This window comes from Strigops habroptila, chromosome 18 (assembly GCF_004027225.2).
Source record: "Strigops habroptila isolate Jane chromosome 18, bStrHab1.2.pri, whole genome shotgun sequence".
NCBI classification, from domain to species: Eukaryota; Metazoa; Chordata; class Aves; order Psittaciformes; family Psittacidae; genus Strigops; species Strigops habroptila.
In genome coordinates this window covers 3,230,731-3,245,620 of record NC_044294.2, presented here as the reverse complement: position 1 = coordinate 3,245,620, position 14,890 = coordinate 3,230,731, and the positions used below count along the sequence as shown (strand labels likewise).

The window sequence follows — 14,890 nt, the reverse complement described above, 5'->3', positions numbered from 1 at the left end:
GGACTTTCTTTCACTGGCTTTAGTATGCCTTTTCCAGTTTTTAATAAGAGACAGTTGGGAGAGCTGTATGGACTCATTACCCTTTCAGTTGCTTGTGGCCTTTGACGATGACAATAGGCTGGGTTTTCTCAATTCATTCTTTTGTGCATGGTATGCATTTTCTTTTTAGAATATGCTTTCCTAAACTGAGATTTTTAACTTGTGCATTCACTGTTTTCATGTTACCGTGTATGTATTTGAGTTTATCCATGTTATTGCTGGAATAATTGTCATGTAAAGAAACCTGACTTTTCCCTCTCTCTGATTTTCAAAGTTTTAGAAGATGAAAATGGAATATTGATTCTGAGTGAAACCTGTGATCCCTCTGTCCCAGTTTGAGTTAGAAGTCCTTGTCCTAGTTTGATGTAGTCCTTATCTATATTAATCTGTACCAGCAGAAGTATTAAAGTAGACAGGTACCAACACTTGTCATGCTTGCTGTTGTTGGCATAAAATCTGAAGTGACTTGCGTTCTTGGACATTGTTTTTAGGCAAAATGGCAGTAGACAAGCACGCTGGCTCTGAGTGAGAGCAGCCTTGCCAGCATAAACCCACTTATTTCTGACAGATTGTTGAAAATGATGTGGTCAGTCTTGCACAGCTGGAAACTCCAGGTATGTTCTAAGGTTACCATCAAGAACCGTGTGCCCTTTTAAATCAGGTGTTACTGCCAATGTAGCACATGTTTTGCTTCTTCATTCTTGGATTTTTTTGCTGTTGCATTCTCTCCCCAGAATTAGTTTCATGTTAGGGTTTTTTTATGGGGGTGAGCCACTGGTGAAGAACATGTTTTAGAAATAGATGCCTTAAATTAAACTTATTATAGAGTGACTTTGAAAAAAGCCTCCACACTCATCTGTTAAACCCAGAGACGTTTCATTTTGCACTTACAGCATCTTTCACATCCTGACCTTTAAGTACTTAGTAAATGTCAAGTTCTATAAAATTACGGGAGTGTTAGTCATGCTTTCTTCATGGGAATCAAAAGCCAGATAAGTTCTGTGATCAAACAGGCAATTGATGCCAATATAAAAAATAGCCCTTCATGATAGTACTTTGATCTGGTTGCGAGATCTCTTCTTTTCCCCTCCTAAACATGCTTTATAAATACTCTTTCCCTTTCACGTATTTTGTTAGTGATTTAGAATATGAATATTAATGTCTTTCAGTGCTAAAATAGGAGAAATTTTTTAATATTGTGAAGACCGTGGATAAATGACTGAGATGATGATGCTGTACTCTTCCTAGATTTAGTAATACAGTGCAAATAGTGGTCTGAATTCACTACTGTCTGTTACCCTGTACTTGAGCTTCATAAAAACGAGGGCAACATCTTAAAGTTCTTTGTCATGGTATTTCATTTCTATTTCACAAATGTAAAAGCATATATTGGTTGTAATGCGGTAAAGAATTGGATTAATAATTATAGCCCTCCCTGAAACACAGTAGAGACAGCAAGAAAATTTGCCTGGCAGGTCTGTAATTGGTGGCTTTAGGACTTGTCTGAGCTAGCAGGCTTCATGGGTGTGATTTACTGCCTTCAGTACTGCAGGTATTAGAGCAAAGATCTGGGTGTTTTACCACAGTCGTCTTGCCCAGCAGTAATCTGTAGTAGATGCAGGCTTTGAGCCTAATAGAGCAAAGTAAAATAGCTGAAATTCCAACCCACATTTTCCTTAGCTCAGATGGAAGGAAATAAAAGCTGTCCCTAGGAACAGATGGTGTTGCTGCAGGCTGCTTTTTGCATCTGACCCAAACTTATTTTCAGCTTTGAAACCTGAACCTGCTGTTCTTGGATGTCTTCTGTAATTTTTCTTTATTAAAACAAGTTGTTCCATGAGCAGCAGAACTAGTAAAGCTTCATTTCCTCCAGATTCTTGTTGCTTGTCCTGAACACCCATCCCACCCCTCTGGGCGTGCGGCAGCGGTTTGAAGCCATGTGTTTTGGGGCAGCTGGCTGTTACTGTGCCATCGGAGCCAGATCTATCTTTTCCTCCAGTGAGGTCTGCCTTGGATGCTGGAAACGGGTTTGGATCTGCAGAGCAGTGGAAAAGCAGCTCATTTTGCAAGCTTCCTTTTATACCTGAATGTGCCTCTTCCTAGGGAATGGTGTTGATGGATTGATTTGCTTTATTCTCACACCTGCAGATAGAACAGTTGGTGCTGGTTGGTTCGTTTAACAGCATCCTCCTAGGACATGTGTGTATTCTGAGGACTGCAGCACGGGCTCTGCGCTTGGTGGGGGAACATGTGCCCAAATAAATTGTGCTGTCTCTGCCAGACAGTGTTGTGTCCCACGAGGGCGGAGGATTCTCAATCCATTTACTAATGAGGAGAAAATTCCTGAGTCATCTGGTGCAAATTAGGATTTGGGTCCAGCTCTAATCCTGGGTGAGCCTGTGACTATGCTTTGAACTTGTCAAGCAAATGCTCATTCTCCTGCAGTGGAGTCAGGAGGATGCTGAGGGCTTGGCCCATAGCAAAGCAGGAGCTATGGAGCTGGCCCAAAGAGGAGCCTGGCAGCTATAGATCATTTTCTTGGATGTCTTGAGTAACTTTCATAGTAACAACTTGTGTGAGAATGTCAATTGCGCTTCCACGTTCGTTCGTTCCACTGAACAAAGTGTGTGGTGGCACAGAGACTGTGACTTTCCTATTTGTGTGTGAACAAAGTGCTTTATCAATAATAGGTGTATGACAATCCATTCGGGCTGTGCTGGATATCCTGTATGTTGTCTTTGAAATCCACTATACCAGTAAAATAGAATGAGAGCCATTGGATTCCAGCATGTAACAGCTGATGTGCTTTGCAGTCTTTGATAAGGACTCTCTTTATAAATTCAGCCCAGTATTTGTTTGAATCAAAGCATTAAATTATGTCACCGTTTACTACTGCATGTGAGAAATTCATATGTGAGGAAAACCTTAGCACTTTTCCGAGTTGTCTCAGTGATAAGTCAATGTAATGTGATTTTTCCTACAGCGCATGTTTGCCTTGGCATTGCTTTTTGTGCCTTTTTGGATGAATAAGACCAGGCAGAACAGAGAGGGATCCTAGTTTGCAGAGAGAGTGTTGTTTCCATCACCTCTCTGTTTAACCAGAACGAAAGGAAGGGCTCCTCACCTGCCTGTATTACTTCAAGCCCAGTTTTAGAGCTGGGAATAGAGTGCTTGGGAGACTGGTTGTGCAGTATCCATGCTTAGTTTCAAGGCTGGCTCGTTGCCTGGAGATAAATTTGTTTCTAGTCAGTTCACTAAACCATCACCACAACATCCCTGGCTTGTGATTCTGTGCCTTTACAGGTAAGTAAGGAGAGCAGAAATTCAGTAGCCTTCTCCAAGAACAAATGAAGCGAATTGGCTTAAAACAGTTATTTACCTGTAACATTTCATTACGTTTCACCTTTTAATGTATTTGTGTATGTATTTTGTGGAGGTGGAAGCCTTGTGTTCCTCTGTGTTACGGCTGGCTCCTTGAGACGACTGCTTAAAAAAATCATAAACAAAAAGCCCCACAGTTTGAGGAGTCCTTTGAATGAAATTCATTTGAAGTATTTGCCTTCCAGCTCACTTCTGAGAGAGATTAGTCCAGGTTAGCAGCAGCAGTTGTGCAGATGAGATGGAACTGCTCACCCGCAAAGGTCAGAGCCAGCTCTGTCCTGGGTGCTCCGGGGTGCGCATACGCGCAAACGCTGACCTTCATGGAATTGCTCTTTGACTCCAGAAATAGCCTGGTGGTTCACAGGCAGCGGTGCACCTATGGGCTGAGCAGGATGTCAGAAATACTGATGAGACAATAAATTTTGTGTCCAAAACCAACATAAAAGATTCAGTTGAAAAGCTCCTTCCTAGAAGCAGAGAGCAAGGAGCATGTTACAGAAGGGATTCGAGATTTCTAGGAATGCTTGTAGAAGGGGAAGCTGCAAGTCCTTTTCACTTGGGGCAGCTCTGCCATCAGCTATGGCAGCCAGATTTACCTGCCAAACGCAGCTGGGTTGTATGCCAGACTGTGTGTGTTCTTCTAGACCAGTGAAGTGGTGGAGCAAAAGCTCACCTTGTCTGTAGGACTTAAGTTCCAACCATTTACAGTCGGAAAAAGAAAGGAATGTAAATTACTGGGGGGAAAAAAGGAGGAGTCTGGGGGCAAAGAGTGGGAGAGCATTTTGTACACACGCATGATGCAGCACCAGCGAGCAGAGATGAGAAACAGCACTTCGAGAAGGTGACTGAGCCACAGCAGGGTGTGGATGTATAAGAAGTGACAGAAAATGAGATAAAGCTTGTAGATCCTTGGTAGTATGCAAACAGAAGACAAAACTGTTGCTTAGATCTTCTCTTGATTTGTGTCTGTGCTCAGAAGTCTTTCAATGTGCGTCTGTGTTTTGTGTTACATCAAAAATAGTCTTGCTCCCGTTGCGGAGGCCGCATTCCAGCATTGAAAGTATTTTGTGTTTATATTGGCTTGCTTCAACCGTGTGCAGGACACCCCTGAAGTACCTTGTAGCTGTTGTCTTGCTTTGATGGGGTAAATGGATGTCTTATACATGCTTCAAAGGGATTTTCTTAAACTATGATTTTAAAGGGGTAGAACTGCTGAACCCCAAAGCGAATTTTATCCATGCTTAGGCTATAATAAACTTTAGAGCTGGTCCTGATCATTCAGAGTATATTGGTATGCAGCTAGTAACTAATCATAGAACTTTCTTTTCCTCCCCATGGAATTAAAAATAGTTTGAATATAGAAAAAGAAGGAAAAATTCCTGGGAATTCTTGCATGGTTGGAGTTTGTTCTGCACTTCTGTCGCTTTTCTTGGGACCATGTTGTTTTAAGATTAAGAGAAATTTACGGCATTTGCTTCCTGCCCTAAAGGAACTGCTTCTGCACAACAAATAAGGGAATATGTACTGACACAGATACCTGTATTTGTATGTTGTTAAAGCATGTTTCTTTCTCTTTGAACTTTTCATAGGCTGGAGTGAAAGGGACGTTAGGAAGATTAGTGGGAATTTTTGAGGTAAGTTTCAGACCATGGAGGCTGTGAAATTTTGATGTAAGAAAAAAACTGTCTTGGAGCAAAACTCACTTCCTGGCGTGCTGTGAAGTAAGCTGGATAACTGAAAACTCCCCATTACATAGAACTGGCTGCTGATCTCTTCAGGGATACCCATCATCTGCAATTTCCACTCCAGTTGCAGTCACTGGTGTTAAGCCAGTGTAACAGGGAATGTTTCAGTGCCACGGAGCAGCCAGGAGCAGTGCTCTCCTTTGTTCCTCAGCACCCACTGTCACCCATTGCCAAACCTGTTGCAGATAGATACCCGCAGCGTGGTATCTATCCACCTAATACTGCTGTACACATGAGGAACTAGGCTTTTTGGCAGCAATCCCTATTAATTACTTTCAGACCTCTCATTTAAACACAATTTTGAATGTCAAAGAACGAGCTGTAGTGTGAGAGCAACCACACATAAGGTACCACAGCATCATCACAAGGCAGCTCGCGCCTTATAGTCACCACGTGCCCACCTGCCTTTTCTCCCTTGGTAGTTTTGTCCTTTCTCTGTTCCTTTTGCCTTCTAGAATCGGGACAGGAAACACAGGACATATGTTTACGTACTTATTGTCACAGAAGTGTTGGAAGACTGGGAGGACTCTGTCAATATTGGTAAGCTGTTTGTGCTTGCTAGCATTAACTGGTTTGATGCAGACAAAACACAGCTTAGCATCCCTCTGGGAGCTGCAATCCTTGTGAGAACAGCCAAGAAAAATTATAGTGGTGTATCCTTTGGTTGCTTGGGGAAAAAAACCGTGGTCAGATTGATGCTTTTGTAACCTCTGTGACCCAAGAGAAGTCAACTCAGCTGTACAGCTGCCTCTACAGCAATTATGTATTTAATTCTTGCACTTTAAGATCCTAAGCCAAGAGCGTGAAAAGCTGTCCTTTCTAAGGCTAGAAGAAAATACATGTGGGCAGTGTGGATTAATCATTCCCTGTTATCTTTCTGAACTCTTTGCATTTAAATCAGATTCCCAAATGCAAATGGAGCTGTTGTTCCACATGAGGTTTGTGAGTAGTGCTGTAGTGTCTGTGACTTGACTTTCCTCACGCTGTGTGTGGAAGAGTTTTTACGGAATGAGTAAGAAATGAGTGATGTCCACCAAAACCTGAGGTTCACGTGCAGATGGATAGAAATTTAGTGGTGATTGGTGTGTGTGTTGTTGTGGATTGTCTTAAAGTGAGTATCTGACTTGAATAGAAATTAGGGAAATAGGAAAATAAACGTGGGGCTTTTAAACTAGGAAACACAAGACCAGTTTGTTTGGACTGTGGATCTAGTGCCCTAAAGAACTACCTGGCATGGGGACAGAGGAGCCATCAGTGTAGTGTTGGGAGGAGGTGCCCGGGGTAATCTTGAGGAAAAATTTCCCAGTGTCTTTTGAACTGACACTTTGCTACACAGTGAAATGATTCTTGCCTTGTTGATGCACGTGATAATGATTGAAATCTATTCAACAGTAACGTTTAAACATAGAAAGCATAACTTTGTTTTACTGCATCTCCTGATTTTTCCTTTACTAACAGGAAGGAAAAGGGAATGGTTTAAGATAGAAGATGCCATAAAAGTTCTGCAATACCACAAACCAGTGCAGGCCTCGTATTTTGAAACCTTGAGGCAAGGTTGTTTGGCAAACAACGGCACTCCTGTCATGACCACGACGTACTCTGAGAGCTCTGTGCCTGACATCAGATGACTGAAGACGATCCCTGTGAGAGAGATTTCGAGAAACAGACTGAAACATGGATTTCCCTTCCCCGTCCCCTTTTTCACATGCCTCCTCTCTCAAGCCAGGCATGGGCAGCAGCCTGTGGCACAGCAAGTGGTGAGAGTGCTGCAATTTAGTGCAAGGTGGGATTATTACTATTTTTTTTTTTTCTTTTTGTTGGCTTTTTGGCTTTTTTTTTGGATCTGTATTTTGTAAAATACATTTTCGTGCATGAAGTGCCCCTTTCCCGTGACACTGCTTCCATGGCCTGGTGAGCGAGGCTGCCAGTCTGGCCTCTGCCTTGTGTTCTGAAGTGTCCCGTTTGTGTCAGCCCAGCCATAGCCACTTCTTTTGGGGGTTTTTTTTTTTGGTTTTTTAATTAAAAGACTTCAAATGTGAGATCAACTCTTTTAAGTCTTAGTCTGTACTGTCAGGTGCTGTTCCGACCTGTGGGGGGGTCACTTTCAGCGCATATGTATAAACTTTTTTTTTAGGTGGAGACTCTAACATTTTAATTTTTCAGGAATCGTTTTAATCCTGGTCTGCTCCTGCAGGAAAGGTTGGGAATTAATCTGTTTTGCCTTTTGTTCTTGTTTTTTTTTAAAACTACACGTTCTGTGACAGTGCTGGTGGCTGGGCCAGTTTACTCCCCATTCGGTATCTCCCAATTCAGTGCAGTGACACTTGAAGTTGAGGGCAGAGTTTTCATCACCTGCAGACATCCCTGCTGCTCCGTTGCTTCTCCTACAGCTTCTGCCAATGTTTCTGCATTTACATCAAAAAGGAGTTGGTCTTTCAACACTTGGCCAAAAAAAAAAAATGAATAGCCTCAGAAACGCTACGATAGAAACTGAATTCATTGTCTGTGGTAGGGATCAGGGATTGAGTGGGGTCAAAGCCTGACAAACTGGAGCGTCAATCACCAATGCTGTCCTGCTGATCCTGCTGCGTCCCGCTGGTGTCTCCTCTTGTCCACATGCCTTATACCGCGTGAACTGGATACCTGTAACTTGTGCTAAAGCGTCGGGTTGTATTTACTGAGTGTTGCTGCACGAACCCTCGGCCGGGTAACCACGTTGCGTCCCTGAAAACAAGTCCTGGGGGGAAGAATTCAGGTCTCTTGTCCTGTGGGTTCTGCAGCACTTACAGTTGCACCATGGAGCATGCTCGAAATGTGTAAACTCTCCCCCCGTGAAAGGTACAGCTGACTCCCGAGCAGAATTGTTAGTTGGAGAAGTACATTGTTTAATAGGATAGTTTCCCTGATGCATTGGCACACTTCACATTATTATTTTTTTGTTGTTTTTATTGATGTAAGTTTCATGCTGTCTTGATTTGCCAACAGTGTTGTCTAGTTGGGAAATAAAGGGGAAGGGTTGGGACTGGGAGGTGGGTTGGGACAGGTACAAGTTTTGGGAGGGGCATTAATTAATCCCTGGCTTGGGACAAGAAGGAGTTGCTGAGTTCAGTAACTTCTCCTTTGTCAGAGCAGAGCCAAGATGTGAAATTAAATCTGCAGTACTCTTTTTTTTTTCTTTTCCCTTTTTTCTATTTTTTTTTTCCTCCTTCCCTCCCCCCCCTTTATTTAACAAAAGAATATTCTAATAAATACTCACTGTTCCAGAGTTTTTCTCTCTTCCCAAGAAGCGCTCACAATATGAAAATCTGATAGAAATATCCATGGAGCCTGGGACAGGGGGGAATGGTATCTTTGCTGGTTTGGCAAGAAGCTGTTCATTTTAAGATCCTGTTCTGTTCCTTTACTTGTTCTTGCTTTCATCAGTGTGGAGTAGCAAGGCCAAAAGCAGTGCCAGTGATTGCTAACATGAAAAACCACGCAGAAGAAAAAGCTGAGGCATTATTCAAGAAGTAGCTTGAAACCGAGTGTCTGGAATTGAGCCTAAATTACACCAGTTCAATTCACTTCAACTTAGAGACGAATGTACAATACTTGCTTACTCTGTGCTGATCGGCCTGAACCAAACTCTCAAAAGGGCTTGAATATTGTATCTGGAAGTGTACAAGGAATTCAGACAGTCACCGAGCCGTGAGTGGCACCTAACACAGCCATCTACTGCCTTCGATTGAGTTTTTGTCTTTACTGTACAGATTAGTACGTTGAAAATGCTTTGCAACAAAACAGCTGGTACTCCTGAAAGAGTAACTGCAGTTTTAATATCAACAGCATGCACAGTTTTGTTTTTAAACTAAAAATGTTTTTACAGGGCTGTTAAACTGACAATTTAGGGTAGAATATTGTTAATGACTCGCTAATGGCTTATTTGTTTGGGTCAGAAAAATAAATTGTGCCAAGAAAGTGTTTTAATGTGGCATGGATTGATGCTGTTAACACAGGGACATGGAGTGGCTGATATTACGCCTTCTTAACTGGAAATAGCTCCTGGGGTAGAAATAGCCTTTATTCAACAGATGCGACTTTCGGAACAGGCCTTAGTCCTGTGCTCCTTGAACCTCTCTCTGCACCACACGAATTCCCTTCTTCCTCAGCATCTGAGGTTCTTCTCTAGTAACGGTGTAGCTGCATGCCCTGGCAGTTCAAGCAGGTTTATCCAACATGATGTTAAATTGGTTTGGGACCGACAATCAAACTACCTTTTAGTGACAGAAGAGTTGTTCTGGGCTTCGCGGACAGACTGGTGCCTGCTTGATGGACCTGCTTAGGGCTGCTCTCATGACCAACTGCTAAAAACCCTGTAGGATTAGACTTCAGCTTCCAGCATTGCTAAAACTGGTGCTATATTGAGCTAGTGTTGGAGATAGTGGGATTCTTACCTCAAACGACATAGTGTCTAGCCTGACCCCTCGTATCAAGCCATTACAATGTGTCTCAGCTTCTTGTTGAAGAATAGTGTTCTTAGTTTGGCCTTCACGTTGCTTTGATCCCCGCGCTGGTGTGTGCTTAGCTATAACTGAGGAATACCCCTGCTTTATTTAGGCATTCTGCAAGTTTGCAGCGGATTTGGCAAAGTCACCCCTCAAGTTGCAGGTCTCAGATGTTTGTCTTGGTTCTCTGAAGTCTGGTTTGGGTTAAATGCTGAGTGTGGCGATGCTGCACAGCCTCCGTTTGAGGGCTGCTGTTAATTCCCTTTTGGCACACCTCTGACCCCTGGGGTCTCATGAAAACTTTATATCCTCTGCAGCTTCTTAGGGGTGATTTCTCTAACAAGATCGCTTTTCCCTTGCTGCTTTTCATGCATGTGTTCATGGTATGTACAAGGACACCTCACTTGATACATCAAGAAGCAAGGCTGCCTGCGGTCGAGGAAGAGGGGGAAAATTACTGGCCCTTGAAACACTCAAGTACTGGATTTCTCTATGCACCTAAGTGTCACCTCAGGGTTGCAGGATGAGTGATGAAGTAAGGGGGAAAAGGGAGACCGGCTGCTCAGCGCAGGGAGGTTCTCTGAGGAGCCTTGATTCACTTCCCTCTCTGGTATTGTCAACGTTAGAAATCCTCATGTAGTAGAGTTGCATCCGGCCATCTGGGACCTTAATGGGAGAAGTGTGCTCGGCGCTGAGGCACCGCCACTCACCGGGATGATCTTTTAAACCTCAAAGTGCTTAAAATCTGTCGCTCTGTCACTGGAAGCGTTTGACAGACCACACTGGATCACTGCTGTGGCAGGAGAACATTAGCTGGTGGTTTAAGCCAATGCTGGGTAGTGGGTACACCATCATTTGTTGAGTCCAGCCTGGGAGCATGAGGAAAAGGAGGACACCCCCAGGGTACAGATGTCTCCAGAAGCTGTTGCGTGGTTCCTCCAGTAGCGTTTGTCAGATCCTGAATCTTTCTGATGGTCTGGAATGGTGTGTGGAGCTCAAAAGGCAGGTGACGTCCCTCTGCAGAAGGGTGCCAGCTGTGATTAAACTTAGTGGAGCTGAAATTGTACATGTTGAGCTCTAGGAAGTCTCTCAAATAAGGTTTTGGGATGGTGGAACAGGGATTTCGATGCATTGGTTAATGTCAGCTTAGAAATCACGTGCAGCAGAAAACATACAGCACCTTTGTCTTGAGGTGGTTACTATAAGATGAGGTCTGGGTTTCAAAGGTGACTTTGCTCATGCTGAGGCTTTTCAAAGGCACGTTTCAGAAGGGAGAACCGTTGTTTAACAAATATTTTCTATTTGGGGAGTATTTAATAGGTATTTTATCTAACAGGTATGCCACGTGGCTGTGCATGGTGGTATTGGTGCCTGGCTGTGGTAAGACACTGCTGGGCCCAGGAGGTGACTCCTTTTCTTGGGAGATGCCTAGAGAAGAGTGAATAAAGGGATTTTTTTTCCCCATTTCCCTGAAATCTGGCATTCAGTCATGTTGAAGTACTTTGCTCACTTCACAAAGATGTCCTTTGGTTTCCTCACAAAGCTGGATTATTTAATTCTAGACAATAGTTTATTGGCCATAGAGAAACTTGGTATTGACACAAAGCCAGGGGAAGCTTGTACCTCCTTGAGCTCTGCACAAGTGTTTCTACTTCTTACAGCACTGGCTGTGCTCTCTGAGGGTGAGCTTTGGCCAAGCTCAGAACTGCAGTGACTTCATGGAAGAAATGAGTGTTTGGTGTTTCCCTCTCCAGGTTTGGCATTTGCCTCTCCAGGTACATTTGGCAAAACATTCTTTTGAGTTAATGGCTACTTTGCAAACTGAAAACGAGATTGATTTTTTTTTTCAAATTGAAAATGTGTTTCACTTTGGTCTGTAAAAGCTCTTGAGGACTGAGGCAGTGACAGCCCAAGGGTGCAGGACGTGCTGCAGCCACTGGTTGCTGTGCCGTGAGCACACTGCATAGGGTAGTTGTTACTTGCTCGTGATTTTGGGCTCTCAGAACAAGGTCCGTACCCTCGGAGGGGTTTTACAGCTGAAGTGTTTTGAGATAAATCTATCAAAGAGAGAGTGTCGGGATGAGGCTGTTCAGTAAGTGTAGGGCTGTTGCATCACCTGTAGTAAAAAGATCATTCCGAGGATTCTGACATTTGTGTTTAATGCTGTTAAACACAGCTGAAGTCATAGACTGGTATTACTGATAGACCTCGTTAGCCAGTAACTGTAATTAAAACCGAATACAAGGCAATAACAATAGGGGCTTTAATGGAGGGGCACTTCAGAGTGGTTTGAGTTTTTAAGCTGCCAATCGGATAGAGAGAGCGTATCTGGCCTGTCAGTCTTGCTATTTTATCCCCCCGTCTCTTGCTGATGGTCAGTATGGTAAGATGCAAGAAGTGCTTGGGAGTGGCTGTTGGTTCTTGATAGTAAACCTGCTGTGATTTAATGGAGTTCTGTCTGTGTTATATGATAAGAAACTGTTAGATGTGAATGCTCTGATGGTGATGGCCTTCAGTCTCGCTGCTGTGGAGGGAGGTAAGAGCTCTAGTTTGTGGGTTGGAAAGGAACAGTAGTTCAGGCATTCACATCAGCTTTCATACTCAGTGGTGGACATTGTGTGCGCTTCCCAGATTTCTGTTGAGCAAGAAGGCAGTTTAGTTCAGCGTCATCTTGAATGTGCCTTAAAGCAAACTCTATAAACTGAGAAATTAAAAGGGATCGGAATCTGCTAGTGTTGCTTTTTCCCTTGTGCAGACACAAAGTGTTCAGTGGCTAGAAATGTGGGTAGGGAATGTCAGGAATCCTCGGTTCTCTTCCCAGACTGAGCACGGACTTGGGGCCTCTGCCTCAACTTATCCATGCAGAGAACGTGTCACCATTTTGCAACACACTGGGTGCTCAGGGGAGCAGCTGATTTGGAGCTGCACAGGGCGAATCTTTGCCTCTCCCTGTTACAACCATTTAGAGTCTCTTGCTCGTTCTCAGAAAACACTGTTTTATCCCGGGTTGATGTTTTGTGCTTTTTCAGACAGCCGGATGCAATGTTTGTACCTGCACAAAGCATCCAGTAAAAGCAAACGTGGGTGATGTGGCAGTTTGTGAAAGATAGGTTTGGGTGTTTAACTTTCCTGGAGTGGGTGCTATGGCTGGTGCTGGCTCCTGGGAGCGGATTGAAATCTGTCAGGCACTTTAGCCACGCTTGCATCAAGAAATGATATTGTTGCAGACGCTTGTTGGTGTGAAGAGCTTTTATCTTACAAAGATACTGAACAACTTTGTACCCTGCCTTTAAATGACTCTGTCTTCCCTCTCTGCTCTGTGCTTCTGCTCAATAAGATAGCATCATCTAGTGGCTGCACCACAGCCTGGGGTGCAGGTGACCTTGCTCCTGGTGTACTCTCATCTTGTCTCGGTGTTAGAGACTATAACATACATATATATGTATCTCTATATATGTGATCCTCGCTTTTCTCAGTGTTAGAATGAATTGAAGACAGAGAGGACTTTCAGCTTCAGTGGTGGAAGGTGGTGTGTAGATATGTGATTTACTGGGTGGTAGTGTCATGAGGTCTGTACATAATCGAGAGAGATGTAGGTGAGTGAAAAAGAAAACTGGATTGAAGATGTATTTAGGAGATTTATAAAACCTCTTTTTGGTGCTAGTTGATAGGGGTTTTTTTTCCCTTTTTTTTCCTTTTTTTTTGTGGGAAAGTGAGAATGTTGAAGTTACACTTGAGAAATTGACTCTAGAATTGCCTCAGAATTGGGAGGTCCAAGAGTGTTTGCTGAACTTCTGTATGTCCTATTTGATATTTATTACATCAGAAGATCTGGAGTGATCACTTTGCATTTCCCGCTCAGCCTTCCCAGACGCGCTGTCCCCGGCAGCGCTCCCGAGCTGGGCGAGCAGGAGCCCGGTGCTGGTCGGAGCAGTGGGATAAGTGATCACCCTGTGAAGGGCATGGCTGATGGCAGCAATGTGGGTGCATCTGCTGTGGCTCCTCCATCCCTTGTGGAACCGGGACACCTCGCGATCAAAACTGTGGGGCTGTGACTGTCTCTTCATGTCTGAGCTGGTTCCAACTCAGCTTCATGACCAAGGGCAAGACTTTCATACCAGTCAAGGTACTGACCTGCGCCGGCCTCGTGCGTGGCAGCGCCAGTGGGAGCAATCCCGAGGGAAAAGGTTGGTTGGTGTTTTAAAGCCTTGCAGATACTTTTCCAAGTCATTCGGTGCCCAGGCCTGGTGGCAGCAGCAGAGGTGGCGAGTGATCTCCTGGTGTTTCCTGCTCCTGTGTGATGTGGTGGTGGCCATTGGGATATCTCAGTGCGGGCTCCTGTGCTGCTGCTGCCGCCCAGCTCTCACGTGGAAGCATCAGTGAGTTCGGAGGAGGAGAACTGATGTAGAGAACAGACTTGCTAGTTTATTAGATTAAAAGAAGCTTGAGATTTTCAGTGAGTTGTAAATTAAATGCTCAGTTCTCTGTGAATTCTAGATGGTTTTGGACTTGTAATTCCCATAATCTGTTTTGGTTTATTTTTCTGGCTGCAGTCTTCTGTTCCTCACTCCAGTGCTTTGTGTTTCTAATCTTCTGGTAAAGTTAACATGTGGTTGTTTATTTTTTTTTAATGATACGTTAAGTTGAAACGGTTTGCAAAAACACTTTACAACTGCAAGAGCACTTTGGAAATCTAGCATTTCAGCTGATGCTTCTTCTTTTTCTTACCGACTTGGGCTTATTCTCATTTATGAAACACTGTTCAAAGTCAAACGCAGTCAGTAGAAAGGAACGTTTTGTTTTCCTTGAGGCTCAGAACTTTGTTTGAACCTATGAATAGTGCAGGTGCTCTCTTGCTCCTGCTTAGTCTTGGCTGGCCGGTGTAGCTATACCTACGTACTTTGGACCCTGTTCACTCATAGTGTCTCCACAGAGACCGGGGGGGCTCAGTGCCCACCCCACACTCAGCTCTGGTATCGGTACAACCCCCCCGTCCCTCTTCTGCAATGAGTCTTTGGTGTGTTTTGAGGCGTTGACGGCGTGAAGCCGCGCTGGTGTTGGGCAGCTGGCAGGCTGGTTCCTTTCTCAAGGTGTCTGTGTGCGTGTGTGCGTGCGAGGGGAGGTCGTCGCTGTCTTTAAGAGATTTAAGAAAGTGAAAAATGAAACTTGGTGGGTGCAAGTTCGACAAGCGTAGGCTGTAATCTAGTGCCAACCAATAAACACGCCAGTATTTCACACACA

The 14,890-nt window shown here is 44.0% G+C and overlaps 1 protein-coding gene across 2 annotated transcripts in view; it reads left to right on the top strand.

Moving 5' to 3' along the window:
- The window catches only part of NUDT3 (nudix hydrolase 3), a 29,089-nt gene extending 14,199 nt beyond the window's left edge, over positions 1 to 14,890 (top strand). Inside the window, exons 3-5 of one of the 2 annotated variants that reach the window (XM_030473036.1) lie at positions 5,010 to 5,054; positions 5,621 to 5,705; positions 6,624 to 14,890. In XM_030473036.1, the coding sequence (XP_030328896.1) occupies positions 5,010 to 5,054; positions 5,621 to 5,705; positions 6,624 to 6,793 (300 nt within the window). In that variant the 3' untranslated portion in view covers positions 6,794 to 14,890. The remainder of the gene's footprint in view (positions 1 to 5,009; positions 5,055 to 5,620; positions 5,706 to 6,623) is intronic. The other variant, XM_030473037.1, reaches the window with a different exon arrangement.